The 24,170-nt window shown below is 39.5% G+C and overlaps 1 protein-coding gene across 2 annotated transcripts in view; it reads left to right on the top strand.

Moving 5' to 3' along the window:
- Nucleotides 1–15,571: 15,571 nt before the first annotated feature.
- The window catches only part of LOC127641130 (phospholipid-transporting ATPase IF-like), a 104,797-nt gene continuing 96,198 nt past the window's right edge, over nucleotides 15,572–24,170 (top strand). For both annotated transcript variants that reach the window (XM_052123913.1, XM_052123912.1), the window contains exon 1: nucleotides 15,572–15,828. In XM_052123913.1, the coding sequence (XP_051979873.1) occupies nucleotides 15,802–15,828 (27 nt within the window). In that variant the 5' untranslated portion in view covers nucleotides 15,572–15,801. The remainder of the gene's footprint in view (nucleotides 15,829–24,170) is intronic.

Here is a 24,170-nt window from a genome sequence, read left to right as displayed (position 1 = left end):
GACATGTCCACACTAATACGTTTCCGATTGAAAACTCATCTTTTTCACTATGTTTTGGCCTTCTGACCTACTTCAGACTGCATTTTTGTCTTGCAAGCTTTTCAAAAACACTCTCCCAAGTAGATACATCTGAAAACGCAGTCTTTACATTGTAGTGTGGACAGGGAAAATAGAGAAATCTGAAAACAATAAGGGATTTGTTGTCATGTGACACAGTCATGTGATCCATTCAATCCAAAACAATCAAGATGGCAGCCATTTTATAGCTTCATTGTTGTGCTTGCTATTCACTTTGATAACATTGTTAAAGATAAATGTTACTTTGTACAACCTTCACATTTCATTCCTTCCAAAGCGACGGGAAGTTTACTCAGAATTGTTGTCCGGTGATGGAACACGAGGACAATTGCGTTTCAGACCGAACATGGAATGGGGATTTTTCGCATGTGCAGTAAGAGATTTAAGAGTTTTCATACATGTTAGTTTTAACGAGCAGCTTTACAAAAACGCTTGAAAAACAGCATTGTGGGATGTGAGGGTCGGACGTGTGAACGTCGAGTTCTGCCCACTTTGCTAGTTTTAATACTTTTTATGTCATAAACCGGAGAGATTCTGTACACTCTGATTCTTGACTGTTCTAGGAAGGCAATATGTCAAATAATTAAAAATCCTCGGGATCTGGAGACATTAAAAGATAATTACATGCTCAAACTGATACCACTGACAGGGCCGCAGATCGGGACTCAGTTTGGATGGTGCATTGGAAGAGATTCAGCGTCAACTTTTGAACATGTTAGCAATGCTGGCGAAGGTCATTGCTGACTTGGAGGTTCTTTCTGTAATATGTCGATCGATCACTGCCATAGAGACAAAATTCAAAAGAGTGTTGGATGAATTATATGGTGTCATCAGAGAGGGAATTAGCTGCTAATCCGCTAGCGACCAAGATAGGCTTGGAGTGTGTATGGGAAAAGTTGGAAGACTTCCTGAAGACGAAGAAGGTCAAGATATGGTGAGATGTCTGGATGGGCTCTTCCCGAGTCTGCTCGACATAACAGGCAATAAGCTGGAAATTGAGCAAGCTCCGGCTCGGAGATCTGCTGAGGGAGACAATTCTGGCCACATTTCTGAGATCATCCAATAAAGATCTTGTGTTATGTGAGGTAAAGGAAGGTTTTCTTGGAAGAACCACAACATTTTCTTGTTCCCAGACTTTGTAAATTTGACAAGAGAGAAACGTGATTAATTCAAGGAATGCAAGAAACTCTCACATCAACGGAGGGTCGCTTTTGCACTGATGTTCCTGACCAAAATGAGAATACATACTAAGGATTGTCGCAAAATATTTACATCCCCACAGCCTGTGATGTCCTTCATAAAGTCAATGGAGTGAGTAGGTCATTGTTTGATGCTTTCTATGCAGCCAGGTGGGCCTGAATCACTGAACATTCACTTGACCATCTGAGGAAACTGAGCGCCTTTTCTTTTTTTTTTGTGCTGGTTCCGCCTGGTTTGTGCCTCCTGTTGGTTGGAGTTTGTTCTGTAGGGCATCTGCTGCACTCATGTAACAGCCGAGTGGGCCTTACTCACTGAACATTCACTTGACTGTCTGATGAAACTGGCCACCTTTTTGTTTGTTTTTGTGCTGGTTCCGCCAAGCAGCTGGAGTTTGTTTTGTGTAGTAACACTCCTTCAAAGCAGTTATGTGGATGAATCTACTCGTTCATTGTGCTTATGCCTCCTATTCATTTTTGGTTCAGGGGGGAAGTTCTGGGTTTAATTTCTAATATGTCAAAATGTCAAATGTTAATATGAGTGGATTGTCTCTTTCCACGTGGAATGTGAATGGGTTGGGGCACACCATAAAAAGAAGCAAGGTTATTTCTTTTCTTAGATGTAAGAAATATGATATAGTGTTTCTGCAGGAAGCTGAAAATTTGGGAAGAAAATTTGTCTTTAGTACTTGCACAGGTAAGAGCAAGAGAGTCATTACATTGATAAGTAAACATCTAAAATTAAAATGTCTCAAACAGATTAAAGATAAATTAGGAAGAGTAATTATTGTTTTAGCAGAAATTCAGGGGCAAAGGTTGACTAATATTTACACATTTATGCTGATGATCAGGCTTTTTTATAGATCATGAATAGATGTTGCAAGTCGCTGGCACCCCTCATGATATAATATTGGAAGGAGACTTTAATCTATTGATGGACTCAGTCCTTGATCATAGTGAAGCAATATTGTGTAAGCCCCCTAGAGCAACGGTAATGCTTCAAAGGATGTGTAAAAATCTTGGTCTTACAGATATTTGGAGATTTTTGAACCCATATAGCTAGGGACTATAAATTATTTTCATCAGTCAATAAGATTTATTCTAGATTTTTTTTTTTTTTTTTAATGTATCGAAGTCCCTCATTTCATCTGTGCTTGATTGCTCAACTGGAAACATTTTAGTCTCAGATCACACCCTGGTGTGTTTAGAGGTGTTGCTTTGTATGGAGAAAAAAAATTATATTTGGCACTTTAATGTATCCCTGTTGCAAAATCCTGAATTCCAACAAATGCTGAAGGCTGAAATCAAAGTGTACATGGAGACCAACTGGTCCTCAGTATCTTCTTTGGCCGTGACGTGGGAGATAATTAAGGCAGTTCTTAGGGGTCGGATCATACAGTATGCCTCATTCATCAAAAAATCCAAAGCACGAGAACTTCTGGAGTTGGAAGGGAACATTAAAAGTGCAGAGGCAGAGCTGAAGTGCTGAATGTCATCTGATGGCCTCAGAGAATTGACCCCTTTGAAATACAGAGTCGGGGGACAAAGCGGTAAGATTTTGGCTAGATATATAAAGCAGAGAGTCTTTTTCTACCATGCCCTTTGAATTTTTTACCTTGGCCATTGATATTAATAATAAAAAGGTCAAAGATCCAAGCGAGAATAAGAGTTACCATCCAATTTCCCTGATATAGTCAGACATAAAAATACTGTCCGAACCTTTTGCTAACCAATTAATTAAAGTTATGACATCTCTTATACATATAGATCAGGTGGGGTTTATTCGGGCCGTAGCTCTTCTGATAACATTAGGAGTTTCATGAATATCATGTGGTCAGTGGCGAATGACCAGACTCCAGTCGCTGCCATCTCACTTGATGTTGAAAAGGCATTTGAAATGATAGAATGGGATTATCTTTTTAAGATTTTTTGAAATATACAAGTTCAGTAATACTTTATTGGATAGATTAAGATACTTTATAGACACCTAGTGGCAGCACAAACAAATGGATTAATTTCAGATTATTGTACTCTGGATAGGAGCACCCGGCAGGGTTGCCCTCTTTCCCCATTATTGTTCTGTCTTGCACAGGAACCATTAGCAGCCGCAATAAGAAAGGAGGATGATTTTCCAGGGGTGGTGGGAAGTGTGAGCCACAGACTGTAGCTAGAAAAACCCTAGCAACCACAAAAACAAAAAAGTTTTCTAGAAAGTTCTAAAGGTTTCTGTTTTGTTTTCCACAGCTAAAGCATGTACAGGTGTAAAATAAAAACTTCCCACAGAAGTGATCTTCAAGATTTTTTACTTATCAATTAAAAACACTTTTTGTTTCCTCAACGTACCCATTACGTTGAAATCATCAGCAACAGCTTGAACACCTTGAATCCTGTAAAACCAGTTTCGTGGGCTGTTGCTTGCTTGCTTTGTTGAAACAAGACTATGATTTTATGTCAGTCAAAGTGTATTACCTCTACAAGTCTCTCTTTAAGGCAAAAGGCACAGTTCAGTTTCTATGGAAGTTACTCAACCATCCACACACACACTTCTACTTATTAATAAATCAATACGTTTAACTGCATACGTCAGTAGTGATATTTCACAAATATTCAGTGAGGTAAACAAGTGTTATGTATACCCTGTCTTGTTTCACTGTTGCCCTTTTGTTTGCCATTTTTGTCACTTTTGCATTTTTTAGTTTTCACTTTAGTCCCTTATGTAACTCCATAGTCTCTTTGTTAGCGTTCGTGTTTTCTGTCATTGTTTTCAGCTGTCCTCATTAGTTTGCCTTTTGCTTCTGTTAATCACCTTGTTATCTTGTTTGAGTTCTGTTCGTTCATTGGCCCCTTTTTCCCATGTTTATGTATTTATACCCTGTTTCTTTGTTCAGTCCTTGTCTATCGTTGTTTGATGTTAGCCTGGTGTGTGTGTGTGTGTGTGTGTGTGTGTGTGTGTGTGTGTGTGTGTGTGTGTGTGTGTGTGTGTGTGTGTGTGTGTGTGTGTGTGTGTGTGTGTGTGTGTGTGTGTGTGTGTGTGTGTGTGTGTGTGTGTGTGTGTGTGTGTGTGTGTGTGTGTGTGTGTGTGTGTGTGTGTGTGTTTCCTTCCCGAGTCCTCTGTTTGTTTACATCGTGTTTAGTTTACAGTTTTTATGTTTTATTTCCCCATTGTGGGTTGTTCCTTTGTGTTTACCTGTTTGCTTATTAAATAAAGTTTAAACTGCGTTTGGATCCGCATCGCCTCGTTGCTCAAGCGTTACAGAACAATAGACCAAAAACTATGGATCCAGCAGTTCAGCGAGCTAACTACAATCTGCTCTGCTTAAGGCAAGAAGACCGCCCTATAGAAGACCACATCCACGACTTCCTGAACCTGGCGAGTATCTCAGACTTCCCGGACTCAGCCTTGGTGGTCTTCTTTAGGGGCAATTTGAACACGGAGCTGAGGGAGCGGTTGCCACAGGCAACGCACGGCTGGACGCTCTGCGACTTCCTGGAGGCGACCCTACTAGTTTGCGGCTCACAGCTCACCGTGGGCATCGTTGAGGAGGACCCTACCTCTCCACCCACGGTGGTGACTCTCCAGTCGTCCCTAGCGCTCCCTATCAAACCAGCCCCTCCTGTCTGCGAGCCAGCGGCCACGCCTGCCCCGGTCTGCGAGCCAGCGGCCACGCCTGCCCGCGCCTGTAGCCTCGACCGTCCCTGAGCCAGCGCCTGTAGCCTCGACCGTCCCTGAGCCAGCGCCAGTGGTCATGCCCGTCCTAGAGCCAGCACCTCTCAAGCCTTCCAGGGCTCCGCCTCTCGAGCCTTCCAGGGCTCCGCCTCTCGAGCCTTCCAGGGCTCCGCCTCTCGAGCCTTCCAGGGCTCTGCCTCCCAAGTCTCTCAAGTCTCGAGTCTTCCAGGGCTCCTCCTCCCGAGCTTTCCAGAGCTCCGTCTTCCAGGGCTCCTCCTCCCGAGCTTTCCAGAGCTCCGCCTTCCGAGTTTCCCGAGCTTTCCAGAGCTCCGCCTTCCGAGTTTCCCGAGCTTTCCAGAGCTCCGCCTTCCGAGTTTCCCGAGCTTTCCCGAGCTCCGCCTCCTGGGCTTTCCCGAGCTCCGCCCTCCGAGCTTCCCAGAGCTCCGCCTCTCGAGCCTTCCTGGTCTCCGTTCCTAAAGCGTCCCACGGCGCCGCCTACCTCGGCTCCGCCTCCTGAGCCTCCCTCAGCTCCGCCTTCTGGGCCTTCTGAGCTATCACCTCCCTCAGCTCCGCCTCAGAGGTCCTCCTTGGCTCCGCCTCACGCGGCTCCGCCGGCCTCCCCTGTGGTCACTCCATCTCCTAGGCCACCAAAACCGGCCTCTGTCCTGTGGTCACCTCCCAGGTCCCCTGAACCGGCCCTTGGCCCATGACCAATTCCCAGGCCACCAAAGCCGGCCTCTATCCTGTGGCCTCCTCCCAGGTCTCCTGACCCGGTCCCCGTCCTGTGGCCTCCTCCCAGGGCTTCTGACCCTGTTCCCGTCCTGTGGCCTCTTCCCAGACCTCCTGACCCAGTCCCAGTCCCGTGGCCTCTTCCCAGGCCCCCTGACCCAGTCCCTGTCCTGTGGCCTCCACCCAGGCCTCCTGACCCTGTTCCCGTCCTGAGGCCTCCCCCCTGGCCTCCTGACCCAGTCCCTGTCCAGTGGCCTCCTCCCAGGTCCCCCAAACCTGTCCTAGCCCTGTGGCCAGCTCCCAGGCCTCCTGCACCTACCCTTGCCCGGTGGCCAGCTCCTAGACCATCGAAACCTGTCCCTGCCCGGTCGATACCACCCCGGCCTCCTAAACCTGTCCCTTTGTGCCCCCATGGACTGCCTAATTGTCCCTTTGTGCCCCCGTGGACTGTGTCATCTCCCTTTGTGCCCCCGTGGACTGTCTCATTTCCCCTCGTGGCCCCCCTTGGACTTCCTGCCTGCCCTCTGTGCCCCTTGGACTGCCTCCTTGTTCTTGTGCCCCCCCTGGTCTGCCTGTCTGCCCCCGGTGCCATCATTTTGTTCTCTGTGGGTTTTTTGTCTTTTGTCTTTGTCTTCTAGGATCGTCTGGAAGCCGATCCTTTGAGGGGGGGCTCTTATGTATACCCTGTCTTGTTTCACTGTTGCCCTTTTGTTTGCCATTTGTCACTTTTGCATTTTTTAGTTTTCAATTTAGTCCCTTATGTAACTCCATAGTCTCTTTGTTAGCGTTCGTGTTTTCTGTCATTGTTTTCACCTGTCCTCATTAGTTTGCCTTTTGCTTCTGTTAATCACCTTGTTATCTTGTTTGAGTTCTGTTCGTTCATTGGCCCCTTTTTCCCATGTTTATGTATTTATACCCTGTTTCTTTGTTCAGTCCTTGTCTATTGTTGTTTGATGTTAGCCTGGTGTGTGTTTCCTTCCCGAGTCCTCTGTTTGTTTACATCGTGTTTAGTTTACAGTTTTTATGTTTTATTTCCCCATTGTGGGTTGTTCCTTGTGTTTACCTGTTTGCTTATTAAATAAAGTTTAAACTGCGTTTGGATCCGCATCTCCTCGCCTGCCTCGTTGCTCAAGCGTTACAACAAGGAGTCCACTCATGAAAATGCTTCATTTTTTTCACATTTAGAAATAACATTTTTATTACAAATTATATTATCAGTGAGTGTGTTTACATGCACGTTCTTGTACTGATTATGCTAAATAAGTCGACAAGGTATGTGGTAATTTAACTGCCTTAAATGGCTTTCCTTTTTTGCTGTAAGGCATTCTTTTTTTTACTTATTATTCTTTAATATTCTACTTTTAAATTGTGTTTAAGGAAATACAGATGTAAATAGCTCTAAACATTATTATAAATAAACATTAAACAAGTTCAAAATACTATAATGTAGTAAATATCTAATTACTAATTACTAAATACTAATTTTCAGTTTTGCACTCAACCCAACATGTTTTATAGTCAGCCCAGCAGGTGGAGCTGCAGACTAGCATACTTTAGTTCATACCTACAGTATAATGTTTAAAGAGACTATTATTGATTTATTAATAAGATTGTTCTGGCTCATGTAAGGCATGCTCACTGACAAGTAAACATGTAAGTATGGGAAAACAGCCTCTTTTTCTCAATAGGTGACTAATTGAGTCCCATTATAAAATTGCAGATTTCAAAGTATTGTTACAATAAATTAAAGTAAAATTAAAAAGAAATATGCAAATATTCTAGCTTTATCATTCCTCTTTTCACCACAATTGCCTGTTTGTAAATAGATATCAAATTATATTACTTTAATGTTTGCAGTTTTCTATTTTGCATTCAAATTAGGAATAAATTGGTTGTCACAATTATACTGTAACAAAAAATAAAATAGGTTTATATTTATTTTAAAGAATGATAGCAAGCAAGTATACTTTTTAGCAAAACATTTGAAATAAAAAATGTTTTTATAAATATAAATGTGTAAATGTAAAGTTTGTTAAAAATAAAACAATTGATTGTGAAAACGTTTTGTGCACGAACATGTTCATAATTAACTTTGCAGTACCTGGGAACTATTGCATCAGACAGGATGGATGGCAATTGTCTGGACAACAGCTTGGCCAGCATTTTCCACTTATACAAATAATAATTTTTAGCTAATGTTTTCCATTATAATGCAAATGATCAAAATGCTTAGTTTAGCTAGCCAGCTGTATGTGACACTGGCCTGTTGCAACTCTTTATGGGCAGCCATGTTAACAAGTACAAATAAGATCATTGAAGATGAAAAAAAAAGATAGCAGTACCAATTTCTGTTGTGAAATTTGTGATGCGAGGCTCAACAGAACCAATTTGGAAGGAGGGAAAGCAGCATCTGCAATTTTGGAGAGCTTTATACATTTATTACATAGTCTGCACACTGGAGCTATTAATAGATCCATTACAGAACCCAATTTATAAGCAAACATATCCGTTGGAAGGTTTGAAGGTGACACCACATACCTGTGATTCGGTGATGTGAGTAAGTGAGGCATCCGACCACATGACCGCCTTTTAAATGCCAATTCAAGAATTGAGGTACATTAGCAAACAGGAAGCAGAATTCATTATATTCAATAAATTCACTTTAATATTATGGACCATGGTGGAAGAACACTTAATTTCCCAGAATGCTCTAATATACTAAATACATTATATAAACAATAACTTTAAAAAAAACAATAATTATTTCTAATTATTATTTTTTATTTCAGTATTTCTGGACAGTAGTGTGGAAATTTTGTGGTGCTATATGACAAAATTGTTTTGACAGTTTAAAATGCAGACAAAAATGTCTAATTAGTCAGAAATACATAGGCATAATTAGTCAAAAAGTGACCGATGTAAATATGTTCTGTCATGCAGCTTAATAAATAAACATTCCTATCTACCTACCTTTTTTTGCCCTGAAGATGAGCAAAACTGAACATTTATAATCATTGTGTTGAATTGTTAAAAATATTAGATGGTGATATGGCAGCAGATCCTCTGACAGCTGTGCTGTTCTTACTGTAAACTAATCCAGAGACATTTAGTGGCTGATCGTATAATGCAGAGCTCTCTGACAGATTAATACTCATGCTGTTTTTACAGGGTTAAATGCAGCATGTAACACTGGCATGGCATAATCTCTGCATCTGTTCCTCATACTGCCACCGAGTCACAACAAATGTACATTGGACATTGACATGCAAAACTGACCCACAAACATTAGGCTTCTTGTGAAAGCAGATCTTACAGTGGTCTTGTGCCCACAGCACAAAGATCCACAGTGTGTTAAATTAATACGAAATGATTACATACTGGGCTATTTAATGATCACCTCAGAGGCCAAAAAGTATTGTAGCCTAACTATATTATTGACAATGGCATATCTTCACTATATTTTACGGCTCTGTTTTTATCTCCATTTATATCATTTACATTTACATTTATTCATTTGGCAGACGCTTTTATCCAAAGCGACTTACAAAAGAGGAAGAACATCAGCGAATCATCTTAGGGAGACAGTGGTACAAAAAGTGCCATATTACAAAGTATCACTATCATCATAATAGTATACAAAACAGATTTAAGTGCAACAAGAAATGTAAATATATATATAATTTTATTTATTTTATTTTTTTTATTGACCGGTTAAGTGCTTTTGGAAAAGATGTGTTTTTAGCCGTTTTTTGAAGATAGAGAGTGAGTTAGCTTCCCGGATTGAGTTGGGAAGGTCATTCCACCACCGTGGTATGATGAAACTGAAAGTCCGGGAAAGTGTTTTGGTGTCTCTTTGTTTTGGTACGACAAGGCGACGTTCCTTAGCCGACCGCAGGCTTCTGGTGGGACGTAGCTCTGCATAAATGTTTTAAGGTATGCTGGAGCAGACCCAGTGACTGTTTTATATGCCAGCATCAGGGCCTTGAATTTAAAACGGGCATGAACCGGCAGCCAGTGGAGAGAGACAAAGAGTGGTGTAACGTGTGCTCTCTTAGGTTCATTAAAGACCAGACGTGCTGCTGCATTCTGGATCATTTGGAGAGGTCTAATAGCACATGCAGGAAGGCCTGCAATGAGAGCGTTACAGTAGTCCAGTCTAGTTATGACAAGGGACTGAACGAGCAGTTGTGTGGCATGTACAGAGAGGAAGGGTCTTATCTTCCTGATATTGTAGAGTGTAAATCTACAAGATCTTGCAGTTTTTGAAATGTGGTCTGTGAAATTTAGCTCATCATCAATGGTTACCCCTAGATTTCTGACCGTTTTGGAAGGCGAAACTGTAGTTGGACCCAGCTGCACGGTGATGTTGTGTTCAACAGCAGGGTTGGCTGGAAAGACAAGGAGTTCTGTCTTGGCAGGGTTGAGTTGAAGGTGGTGTTCCTTCATCCAGGCTGAGATGTCTGCCAGACAGGCAGCGATTCGAACGGTCACTGTGGTGTCGTTGGGCTGGAAAGACAAGTAGAGTTGCGTGTCATCAGCGTAGCAGTGGTAAGAGAAACCATGTGACTGGATGATGGGTCCTTATCAGTGATAAGGAGATGAGAAGGTAACAAATAAGAGCATTTTAATACTCTACAGCTGTTTAACAATAGTTGCTTGATCACTTTATGACAACTATAAATCTTTAAATAAATAAGAGTCAATAACGTGATGCTAATTAGTTGCCCTGATCTATTTAAGTGAAGTTATTCAAAAATACTTTAAAAAGGCAATTCACACAAAATAATTACTTGAATACACCACTTCTGTGATGATCATGCTTTCAGTTTATAAGTTCAAAGTAATTTTGATATATTTTTTATAAATGTCTCAGTGGTGTAACCGTCTGGAGACAGTAAAATGGCTTGGTCTGTCTACCCTGTCTGTGAGAAAGATGACATACTTCCTGGGTGCCCCAGTGGAACCGAAAGCCTTTGTGGCAGCAGTGTGACTTAAAGAGGAAGGATCGTGAGGCTTTTGAAACTTGCCATCCCCGGAAGTTTACTGCTCGAGCTCCTACCCTCAGTCTGAGAGAGACAAACACAACAAGTTTTGTGTTGCACTGGTCATGCATAAGGAGTTAAACGGTAGTGTTGGCACCAATTCCCCCAGTGCATTCCTGTTTATATCTGCCCTCTCCCTACAGGGTCAGAAAAGAGAGAGGAGGACAGTTTGCACAGTTTGCATCCAGGCAGTTTGTCAATGTGAAAATGAGCACAAAAATGAAAACTGCTAGATACAGCAGTGGACAAAAGTATTGGCAGTGACATAAATTTGTGTTTTGCAAAGTTTGCTGCTTCAGTATTTGTAGATGATTTTTTCACATGTTTCTATGGTATACTGGAAAAGAACGCTAAGTATTTTATAGGTTTTAAGGGCTTTTATTGGCAAAAACTATATGCATTCAATATATGCAAAGAGTCAATATTTACAGTGTTGACCCTTGTTCTTCATAACCTCTGCAATTCACTCTGGCGTGGTGGATATCAGCTTCTGGGCCAAATCCAGATTGATGGCGACCCATTCTTGCCTTATTAGTGCGCAGAGTTTATCAAAATGTGTGGGCTTCTGCTTGTCCACTCACCTTTTGAGGATTAACAACAGGTTCTCTATGGGATTAAGATCCGGGGAGTTGCCTGGCCACGGATCCAAAATGTAAATGTAATGATCTCCAAGCCACTTCATTATCACAAATGAATGGTCTCTGGATGCTTCACTGCTGGCACGACACAGGACTCATGGTAGCGTTCACCTTTTCTTCTCCGGACTATCGATTTTCCAGATGTCCCAAAGAGTTGGAAGGGGGATTTGTCAGAGAAAATATCTTTGCACCAGTCTTCTGCTGTCCAATCTTTGTACTTCCTGCAGAATTTCAATCTGTCCTTGATGTTTTTCTTGGAGAGAAGTGGCTCCTTTGCTGCCCTTCTTGACACCAGGCCATTGTCCAAAAGTCTTCGCTTCACTGTGTGTGCAGATGCACTCCAACCTGCTGCCAATATTGAGCAATCTCTGCACTGGTGGTGACACGATTCCATAGCTGACTCCACAGGAGCAGACAGTCCTGGCGCTTGCTGGACACACTGGGACGTCCTGAAGCTTTCTTCACTGCAGTTGATCCTCTCTCCTTGAGGTTCTTGATGATCCGGTAAATGGTTCTTTCAGGTGCAATTTCCTTGCATGTGAGGCCATTTTGATGCAAAGCGATGATGGCTGCACGTCTTTCTTTAGAGGTAACCATTGCGAACAAGAAAACAATGATTGGAAGCAATTCTTCCCTCCTTTTATAGCAATCAGTCTGCTCTTATAATCCAATCAGAATGATAGGGTGATTTCACCTGACTAGTACTCGTTCACATTTTCCAGGTGCTGCTGATATGATTAGTGAAATGATGTTGGCTGGTCATTTTGTGCCAGGGCCAAAAAACTGTGAAATTTGGGTTTTTGTGATAAAGTAAATTATTTTGGCCAATGAAGCTTTTTGCAATTATTTAAAATGCATCTGATCACTCTGCACAATAATCTAGAAACAACGTGTATCAACACCACAACAACTGAAGCAGAAAACGTAGTTTATGAATTTATGTCACTGCCAATACTTTTGGCCATGGCTGTAGTGCCACAGTGCCATCAGTGAGCGAGATGTTATCAACTGCAATTCAATGTAAAACCTCCACTTTTCAACAGTGTATTAATGTCAATAGTGGAGGGGGAGTCAGCTCAGATTTTGGAGGAAGAAATAACCTCTTTACTGAGCAAATGAGAAATATTGGTCGTACCGAGTTCAGCAGTCAGGGCTTTTACTTCAGGTAATTCGTTATTCCCAGGAAAGGGGGAGGTCTCTGCCCCATTCTGGATTTGCGGGTGCTCAACAGACACGCATATTTCCACATAGGCATTTACCCATCACACAGAAAATTCCTGAGGTTTTCCTATCAGGGTTAGTCTACAAAATAGCACTGAGAATCTTCAGCAAGTGTGTGGAGGCAGTGCTAATGTCACTCAGATTAACGGGTTTCAGAGTGTCAGCTTATCTGGACAATCTACTCCTCATTGTCGCGGCAGGAAGCAGAGATAGATACGGGAGCACTGGTGTCTCATTCGGAGGCTTGGGCTTCAAAATTAACAAAACAAAGAACTGTCTGTTTCACCCACGGGAAATAATATATCTGGGTCTTAGATTTAATTCTGATCTGTATCAATTGTTTCAGTCAGAAAAGCACACTGGATCGATTCGTTTGTCCCTTTTTCAGAAAGGGAGGAATGTCCCATTCAGGCTGTGTCTACACCTTTTAGGATGGATGGCCTTAATGGTGTCATTCAATCCGTTGGGACTACTGTGAACGTGTTTCAGCACAGCTTGTGTCTCCGGGTGATTTCAAAGGGGGATGCATGCTCTCCGTCACTGGAGAATCCCCGCTTTCCTTCAAGGGGTAACTCCTTTGGGCAGTCTCTCTGAGGAAAGTGGTGACGACAGATGCCTCACTCACAGGCTGGGGCGCAGAGTGGTAAATGGGGTTTGGCCTGCATCGTTATAAAATGAGCATATAAACTTTCTGGAGTTACTGACAATGTTTCTAGCATTGAAGCACTTTGTTCAGTTTTTTCAGTCTACCATGTCTTTGTCAGATCTGACAACATGACAATGTTGGCATACCTAAAAGAGACAAGTGGATACGCGTTCACAGTGGCTTCACAGCTTGGCACAAAAGTTTATTGTGTGGAGCTGTGTGCACTTTCTGTCATTATGGGTGATGCACCTTCCGGGAGCGATGGATACGGGGGTGGATCTCCTGTTCTGTCTTCTGTACGGAGAGTGGAAACTTTAACCTCCGGTGGTGAGTTGGCTGTGAGAGAGATATGGGCAAGCTGCCGTAGATCTCTTCGCATTGCACAAAAACATTTATTGGCTTCTGTTCTCTCTAGCGAAAGTCGATGCTCCTATGGGTCTAGATGCTTTAGCACATCCATGGCCAAACATGCTACTTTATGCGTTTCCACCAGTGAGTCTAATGAGTTCAAACTCTAAGAAGAGTAAGAGAATGCAGTCACTCAGTCACACTGATCACCCTGAACTGGCCAGGGAAACTTTGGCTGGCAGAGATAATTGAACTCTTGTGTGGCCAGCCCTGGCCCCTCCCCCTACGCAGGGATGAATTACTGACCGAGCCAATGGGGCTAGTGCCCAGGGGCTCTTGACGGCCCTGGGCTTTAAGGTTGCGCGATCCAGTTTGGCATTCCCCCAGCTTGAAAACCCATCAACGATGAAAACAAAACATTGTTACAGAAATGTAACCCACCACGCCATGTCTCAGTTGTAAGCCGGTGGACTTGCTGGTCTTTCACCCACCGCCTTTTTACTTGTCGGAGCACGAGACAGCTTCACTATCTGTTTCCAGTTCATCCTCTACTGTATGTTAGTGTGTGGAAAGAATTAAGGCATTAAGCTTTTCATTTTGTGGGCTGATTCTTGTAAGAACAGACCCCTATCATGACATGTCTCATTGGGTATTGGAGGCTATTATATTAAGTTATAATAGCCTGGGGTTGTGACCTTCAGAGGGCATGAGAGCTCATTCAACCAGAGGCATGTCTATCTAGTGGGCGCTGTTTAGGGGCATTTCCATCCAACACATTTGAGCAGCTGCGAGTTGGGCGTTACATCACACTTTTGTCTGATTTGGCTATATCCTATAGTGAGAGACCAAAAGAATGTTAGAAAAAGAACTTTAGGTTACTCATGTAACCCTGGTTCTCTGATAATTGGAGAGAGGTATCTCACCACACCTCCCTCCTTGCAGTTACACATTCACATATTCTGAGAATGAAGAAGGAACCTGTAGCAGTGACTTATATGAGGGAGGTGGGGCTCACCTGTCACTGCTGTGATTGGTCTGTCAATTTACAAAATGTGGTGTCATTAGTGCTTCCAGGATAGATTCCCGAGTAGATTCATATAGTGAGATACCTCACTCCTGTTATCAGAGTACCAGGGTTATGTGAGTAACCCAAAGTTTTAAACTGGATTTCTAAAAGGTTTATCATATTTATCATCTTGGATAACCTGATTTGTCAATGACACTAATTTATTTTCCATACAATGTCAGGTCATATTGGATATGACTGTCAAGCTCCAAAAAATTAACCCCTCTGCAGAGCAGGCAACATGTAAAATAATATGTACCTAAATCTCAACATGTTCACATACTTTAATGAATGTGTTTTTAATGCATCAATAATTTAATAAATCTTCTGAATCCACAAATTCCATTGGTTTGGTTTAGTTTTTTTAAAGAAATGTATAATTATTTCAGAAATATATATTTTTGTTCTATATGCTAGCACTTGGATGTATACTTGCAGAACGATGCAGACAAACCAATGCAGAATTAAAAATGCAGGCCACTGCATTGGCCATTACGTGGAGCCTATGCGCAGTAAGTTTGATGCAAAAGTATTAATCAGCCTTTATAACAAATTTCTTTGTATTCAGATTACACCCAACACTGGTGATCACTATGTTGTTGTATGGAAAAGACCGTAGATAGATTCTTCCCAAATTCCCCTTTAGTGTTCCACTGAAGAAGAAAAGAATAACAGCATATAGGTTCGAAACAACATGAAGGTGAGTAAATGACAATCATTTCTTTTGTAGGGGAACTTTTCCTTTAAAGTGAAGAGTGCTGTGTCTAAAATATCTGTTTGACAATCAATCAAATTTGGATTACAAGATAAGTGTACTAAACCCAGGATATTCACTTGGTTTAAATGCATCAGAAAGCTCTGGCACGTGTGTCACAACTCTCGACCGTTGACAGCTTCAGGTTTCAGTTCTGGATGACGTCATTTCCGGGTTGTTGTCAGTCAGAAGTCTTCTCCGTCAAGTGCAGTTTGGTGTGTTTGTATTCGCGTTTCCACATCAGCGCAACGGCTTTGAGCTGCAGAATGGCTCGGGATCTGTGTGTTAATGGTGTACGCAGGGGTTCTGTGTAATGCTTAGAGCAGGAGTCTTCAGGGGAAGCACGTTTATTTATGTTGTGAGGATTTGTGTCAGTGAGGCGGGCTAGCAGACTGCGCTAGCTCGAGACTGAGAGGATGATTCGCTGGATCCGTCAACAGCTGGTAAGACACTCTCACTCTGTATGAGCTTTTACATTCTGTTTTATTACTTCGCGTTTTCATATATTAATTATTTTATGCTTCGTTTTTAAGATATTTTCACAAGTTTTTTGTGAGTCTTTTGTCACTATGTTAGCTCCAAGCTAACGTCAAAGGTCTAAATGGCTTATTAAACGATTAAAATGATCGAATTAACCCTTGTTCGTTCTTAGGGACATTTTTGTCTTTTTCATTTTTATTTAATTATTTATTTGTTCGATACTTTTTTGCTGTGGTAATGTCAACGGCAATACATTTTGCCAAAGGTGTGTATTTTTCTGTTATATTATGCTTTCATTCCTGAGTCCTGACTTCAAAATGTAAATTCTTAATATTTTCCAACATATGGTGCCATTTTCCTTATACTGCCAATGGAGCAAATACATGCTTTTGTCCTATTTCTGTTTGCTGTATGATAGAGTACTGCAGGCCAATTAAATAAATGATACAGCTAAAATTGTGTGGGTGTGTTGGTATAGATGTCAGAGTGTGTTTTGTATGTATAAATAACTGGCATTATGTAAACAAACTGGCATTTAAAGAGTTAAAATCCTGAAAATGAATGAATATTTGGTAGTTATGGTTAAAAAAAAGTCAGTGAAAGTGGAAAATAATATTAACATGGCATTTTTTTGACACTGACTTTTTTGTCCTCTAAGGTCCTGAGTGTGAGTTTTATTTTGTGTTTTTCTTTTTAAATTTGACACTGCACAAAAAATAATAATGCATCAAAATCAATGTTGTTGCTAATCATTGACATATCCCAGACTGTAATAATCCAAAAAACTAAAAATCCCCTTAGCATTTTGTATTTGGAAAATAATTCATTTTTTGTTTTGTTTTTCTTCATAAAAAATTACTGTGGCATTACATAAACAAACTTGCATTTAAATGGTTAAAATCCTGAAAATAAATGAATATTTGGTAGTTATGATCAGGACTGATGTTGGTTAAAAAAATAACTAATTGAAAGTGGAAAATAATATTAACATGTAATATTATTATTGCAGTTTTTTCCTCAAAGGACCTCTGAGTAACTTTTTTTTTTATTGACACACAAGGGTTAAATGATTTTAAGTAAAGACACAGGTCAACGTTTTGCCTCAGCAAAATGATTTACATATGCATTTTCATATGTAAACTGTTTATTAAACAACAGGTGGTCAGATTTCACCTTACTGAGGTGAAATAGCAAGTGATAGATAAATAATTTTAATAGGTTTTGTTTTAAAATAGTTTTGGAGGGAATTTCGTGCGGCATTGCGAAGTTCCTGTGCTGCTCCTCGTGATAACGAATTGTGCGGTTGTGTGTTTGTTTTGATTCTCGAAACCTCTGACAATTTTACTTAAGAGGAATACAATAAACGTCACAGATTCTGCCTCTCTCTTGTGGTCTCGTAATGCAATAAAGGTTAAAGGCAATAACAAAATCATTGATAGGCTGTATTGTGGCTTGTATAACCAATGAATAAGCCTTGCCTGTTATTTGAAATATAAAATGGCATTACATTAGTCTGCAACAAATTTTTTTAAATCGAGCTTTGTTGGTAAAGCTCTGAAATTGCAGTTATGTTGCAAGAGCATGTGTTGCAGTCATTTTCCATTGAACAAAAATGTCATAAGAATGATGTCACATCCACACCTAAGTTGTATGCAGCCTGTGTGTTAATGTTAACAACCTGTCGGTAATACAATTTTGAGGGTTCCCATTTCATGGACAATCTGAAAATATCTGGGAGTTTTTTGGGAAGTTGTGATTTGCAGGCATGTAATTCTTTCAAGTTTAGCTCACCTGTAAAATATTTAATTTCATAATTCTGAATGACTGTAAAAAATCATGGAAATTCATTGTTCAAGACATTTTGGAGCTCTGGATTTGGAAATACAGAATTTGCCACAGGATTGAATGGTGAATTAGTTGTGTAATGCTGTCTTGTGATTGTTTCTTATTTACTGATTTCTCTGTAATTATTTAAAAGAAATCATTTTTTATATGATTTACATTTTTCTTCGCAGCTCTGGACGGAAATAAATGTTGTGAAGTTGCATAAGGTTGTTGAAATAATGCCACAACAATTAAAATAATCAAAGCTAAAGGTGGTCCAATGAAATATTAGAGTATGCAACTTTTTTTTGGGCCAGGCAGTTGTAGCTCTTGACTGTGAATGGTTAGGTGAGATGGAAATAGTTGGTGGTGTTGAGAAGATTGTTCCTGTAAATCTGAAATGCCTACCTATTGGGAAGTTTTGCCGTTAGTTCACAGATCTTCCCTAATATGACAGTTTAGAAAGAGCAAACTACACAGGACAGTCCATGTAATTGCACTTGCCCAATCTAAGCATTCAGATTCCAGGTTCAATAAAAGTTCAACTCAGTTGACAGCATTTGTAGCACAGTGTTGATTACCAAAAACATTAATTTCGACTCATCCCTCCTACATTAGCCGTGTTTGCACTATCAGGCCAAATTAGGGCGTTCTAGTGTGTGCCAGGGCCAGTTGCGCCAGTTGAGGCGGGGTCAATGTCAAAGGCTGTTTCGTTGAGTCAGATCAGAGGTTTCACCACCAAGATACTAGTTTCCCAGTTTTTCTTATCTAGATACCAGCTTACCTCAAAAGATCAACGGAGAATGGAAAATCGTCAGTACTGGTCATTAGACTAAATCAGGGTTCTTCTAAATATTTGTGCTAAAGAAAATGTGCAGCGTCAGGTCTGTGGCATCTGCCTAAATGAAGACGTGATTAAGTATATTGTCGCCGAACTTACCAAGTTGTGTAACCAGCACACAATGGTAAAGATTGCAGTCACAATACAAATTTGTGTTAATTTTAGGGCTAGCTAGTTTCCAGAGTCGGATACCTCAGCTTGAGTTCCGTCTTGCTTGTGAAATGGGTGGTGTGTGTGACTTTGGCACCAGGGTGGCATATTAAGGGTGGGATTTTGGGCAACGCTGTGTGGCTATTGGCCCGATGGTGGGAATGTAGATTGATTTTGGTCTTGCGGCTCGAGGTCCGAGGCTATTGGTCCCAGCTGACCTGTTGATAGCCCTGGCTTGCACTGGCCTGATAGTGGAAAAGCGGCTAATGAGGCACTTACAATTTAAGTGAATGCAACCGTCTATGGTCATGCTGGAGGAAGAATTGCCATTGGGTAGTACATTTTAGTTTTTACTCACCAGACTTTTGACGACATGTAGCCATAATGCACCTGAAAAAGATATTAAGTAAACCGAGAAATGGGGACCTCTTCATATATATGACTTAATATAGTATATAGTATATTTTATTTTTATATTTTGCATTAGAAATTTAATCACATTTTAGTTTTTAAAAAATTTACACATTTCACATTCTATCAGTTTTTTACGATGTCTTGAAATGGCATTTTTAATAATGATGCAAGCTGTTGTCACTATTTGAAATTTCATACACATTTTTAACAAATAAATTCTTAATTCACTTAAATATTTTAAGGTTCCCCGATTCACTCACGAGCCCTTATTTCTCATGAAGGGTGAGATTCTCATCTCACAGAAATAGAGTTGGTAGTAAGTGCGTGTCATTAACACTTTGTGAATGAACCCGCAGAGACAACTGACATTTGCCATTATGAGGTCATTAAATGAAAGTCAAACTGGAGCGCTTTGCATTAGGGCTGCCAAATTAAAATTAGAATTTCAAATGTTCATCGAATTTAAGAAAAAAATTCATATTTGAATGCTAAAACTGTGTATTCGAATTTTGGATTCGTGCCAAGCACTGACGATAAATCACAATCTTGCGCTTAAAAAAGGCTAGTCACAGCGCAACAAATACAGATCAACAGAATCCTGGTGTCTCAAGATGCTTTTAAAAGTTATTTTTAAATAGACACATCTAAAAAACAGTGCTCCTGCATGAGACTCTGAATAAACAAAAACAAAGGAAAGCAAAGATGTTCTTTTAGCGCACATTTAGATAGAAAATCAAACTGAATCAGTTCGACTGATTGAGACAAAAACACATTTCCTGCATGCTCATACGACACAACATGCAGGAAAAGATGAGGCTGAAGCCAGCTTCTTTTTATTCAGTAAAAGGGTCTCAGTATTTTGACACTACACAACTCAATCACTTGCGAATGTTAATATTGAGTCTCCAGTGGCTAATAACAGACACATTTTAGTCGCATAGCATGAAATTTACTTGCATATATGAATGATTTACTCCCAATGTAGAGGACTGGAGTGGGTCCAATCCTTAAATGTTGAAGTACTCACCATTTCAAAAGTATAGCTACAAGATGTAAACCGTATGTATGCTCACATGATTTTAGTTGGATAAAGTCTCTTAGTGAATCAGTACAATTTTACTACATTGTTGCCAAGTTGATGTAACACCGTAATGTCTGAAACCACAAAACAAAAATGATATTCAAATTAAATACAAATAATACTCCAGTGTTAAAAGAAGAATTACAATTTTGTGCTTTTATAAAATTATAAGCTTCACATTTCTGCCATCAACCCCTCCAAAAATTGGCCCCATTCACCTCCACTTGTAAGTGCCTCACTGTATCCTTGATTTTTGTTTTACCCAAAAGAAGGGACGAGTAGAAAAGTTATTTTGAAGTAATCAACATTATGCCACAAATGGTGTAGATTGAGCTTAACTCGTATTAGACCCGGAATATTCCTTTAATCTTATTTTATTTACAGTTTTCCTGACTAACCACATGGTGCCACCATGATAATTCTAGTTCCGGTCTCCATAAGTAACAATGTGAAAACCATCAAAACTAGCATTACAGATGGAGCACAATAACAATTGTATGTGTTAGTTGGAGTAAAAATGACTTTAGGCTCAGCAGTTGTTGGCTGTCATAACTCAAAGTAGTTAATGATATCAACGTAACTAACCTCAGGCACTCGCTTCATATCATCCACCCACTCCTTAAACTTTGATGGTGTGGCACTGTCAAAATCTCTCTAAAGTATTGGCCCTATGGAGTCACATTATTTTTTTTTGACAATTTTTACATATTTAATACACTAAACATCATATTCGCTAAGAATATGCGCCATTGCAAGTGAAAACATTGGAGACTGGAAATTAAAAATTTCCATTATGAATCGTGAAACACTTCCGTGTTCAGGAAAAAGGTGGTTAACTCAAATCGTCAAGTTTTGACAACAAACCGTAGACTTGTGGATGAAGTATGGTGACAATGTTCTTTTTGGGTATACCACCACTTTTAAAGTATACTTCAGTTGTCCGCATTGCTGATCAGAACGCACACAGTATGCGTGACGCAAATTTAGTCATTAGCACAGTGTGCATGAACTGACCTCGTGCGGCCCAGATTTTTTCGACACGCAGATAGTTTGTGCGCACTGTCTGTGCATGCTCCTACCATTGACTGCTAAAAGTCGTAGTGCACATGCTTTGAATGCATTCGTATTCGCTCGTGGACAAAAGAGTTTATTTTTAAGGGATCAAGCTCAACTGTGTGCAAGAAGACCCGGAACTAGGGATGTTTGGAATGACTAATTTCACTGACATTTAAATGAAATTTTTGGAGTTGACAAGTCTAGAATAACATTGTACGTTTTGCGACCAATTTAAAATACTTAATCTATTCCAACAGCCAAATTTGAGACTAAATTCCGCTCAAAAGGGGCATTTGTCTGCAATGTGTTTGCCTTGCACTATGATCATTGTACATGAAATATAGAACATGACACTCATTCATTGAATCAACATTAGTGAATACAGGCATGTTTATTGAAAGCAACTTAATGAATAGTGCAGGAATAATTTAGCAATAATAGCTTGTTCTAAATGCAATTCACCAATTCACCATTTTTGTTAAATAAAAAGCCAAATATAAATGTGTAAAAATGTTAAACAGTTAATGGGGAAAAATATTGACTGACTAGTAATTCCAGTGTCGACCAGCAGCATCAGTACCTTTTAGTCGTCTAGTTATGCACATCCCTACCCGGAACGCAGAAAAAAGAAAGATACCCAAGCCTTAAGTTGGAGCCTGCTTGTGAGTTTTGTAACCTGTATCTGTCAAATGTCTTTGCATGCTAGGATCTATAAAGTCCAAGAAAAATATAAAGGTCATTTTGTTCCCATGTTAATTAGTCATTGAGTCCTGACACTGTTATGTGATTGCAGAGATCATCAACTGAGCTCTGTGCTTTGTTTTCAGGTTTATCCATTTCAGTTTCAGTCATCATGTTACAGATCAGTGTAGCCATATCAGGATGTCTCGTCTGTGGTTTTGTATTGTTATAATCCATTGTTGTATTTAGAGTGGTTGCATATTTTGTGGGTTTTTTGTTTATGAAAGGTCAGTCAAATGTTAATGAGCTATAGGGAGCATTACACTACTGGAGCTATGCAAATAAGCACATTAGTACATTTGACTTTGACTTCTGATTACCCTGCTGTGGTTTATTTTGTGATAACAACTGGCTGACTTTACATTATCTTGCTTATTATATTATTTTATAATTATGTGAGAAGAAATAAATTGCAGATAAGCTGAAATCCACATCCTGTTTTTGTCGGATTTCTTTTGGTGTTTATTTTGTGAAAATGACTGTCTGATTCCTCATTATCCAGCCTATTACAAGACTACTTGCCAAATAAATAAATCGACACGAAACATTGATTTGAGTTTAAATTATTTTATTAGCTTACTTGTAGGGATCGCACAGTGATCTGAGAAGCAGGAAAGATGACTCAATTTTTGAGTATTCCTGAGTAGAGGTCTGCAACACGACCTGGGCCCGACAGGACCCACGAATAAAATACAGCCTATTGCAACCGTACTTGGTAGGAGAAGAAATTAGATAGTGAGTGATTTTGGGTTTGGCTTAAAATCTGACTGTATTGTTTCGGTCTTGGGTACGTGTCGGGCTCGGGTTTCATTTTAAGGCATGTGCAGACCTGTATTCCAGAGTGCTGTGTAATAAATTCAGATATTCACAATATGTTTAATGTTATTTTGTTGGCAATAAAAAAATTAACCAACATTGTAAAATATCCCATTGATTTTGATTCACTTTTTATTTGGCAATTTTGTTTTGCACACATTGCTTGAGTATCCGAAAAATTTGGAAAGTTTAATTATTGTTGACCTAGTCACTTCTTTTGTACTCTGTTTCAGTCAAATGGATCAATGATTTGTTGTGTTGTCACTAAAAACCTTTGAGAGTATCCCAGCATGAAAACGGGCATTTTTTTAAATATTTGGTGAACAATTGCTACAAATATTAATCTAGGCTATATGTAAGTTCAAAATATCTTCTGAAAATTTAAATGGTGAAAAATGTACATTAATAATAATGAAAGCCAAAATATGAAATCCCATGAATCAATATCAATTATTTTGAGAGAGGGGTCAAAATGACCATTTCATTTTTGACAAAAAAAAAAAAAACCTACTGATTCAAAGTCAACATTCCAATATTATGCCAATATATCACACAACTGAATATAATAATAAATTACATATACATAAATTGGCTGAAAAATTAATTAACTTTTATTTAGCATTATGTTTACTCAAACTTTCACACACAACTTTAACTTTGTAAAAAAAGATTTTTTGAGTGTTTTAAATGGCAGATAGCAGTTTCTCCTGGTTTCTATTTAGTCTTCCCATTTTATTAATTGTTTGCACATAAAGAAATTGTAATACATTAGGAAGAAGGAAATAACAACAGTGCAAACAGTAGTCCAGCAACCACGAACGGTTTGTAAGCATCACATTTTCCTTCAAAAAGACAAACTAATAATTGTGCAGCAAACTACTGACCACTTTCAGTTTACTCAGCCCGAATCGCCTGATTGGAGTGTAACGGACTGACTGTCACGCAACATTTGTGAGTCAGAGGGAAACAGATTTGATCTGGGCTATTCAAATGCGCTTAAGATGATATATATATATATATATATATATATATATATATATATATATATATATATATATATATATATATATATTAGGGCTGTCAATCGATTACAATTTTTAATTGAATTAATTACATGGTGTCCCGATTAATTAATCGCATATACAAATATTTGCTGAGAAAGCCCCTCATATAACAATAATTCAATATATAATGATTAAATAATTATACTTGGTATCTTTAAATATTAAAAAATTATATATATATAATTTTATATATATATCTATATATATATATAGATATATATATAAAAAAATAAACTAATATTCAGATAATTAAAATGCATTACATTCTTGGGGCAGAAGAGTACATCATTAATAAGAAAATATAAAAAGCAGCTTTAG

Source organism: Xyrauchen texanus, chromosome 50 (assembly GCF_025860055.1).
Source record: "Xyrauchen texanus isolate HMW12.3.18 chromosome 50, RBS_HiC_50CHRs, whole genome shotgun sequence".
NCBI classification, from domain to species: Eukaryota; Metazoa; Chordata; class Actinopteri; order Cypriniformes; family Catostomidae; genus Xyrauchen; species Xyrauchen texanus.
The sequence above is the reverse complement of the archived record's forward strand: the minus strand, read 5'-3'. Positions and strand labels throughout refer to the sequence as shown.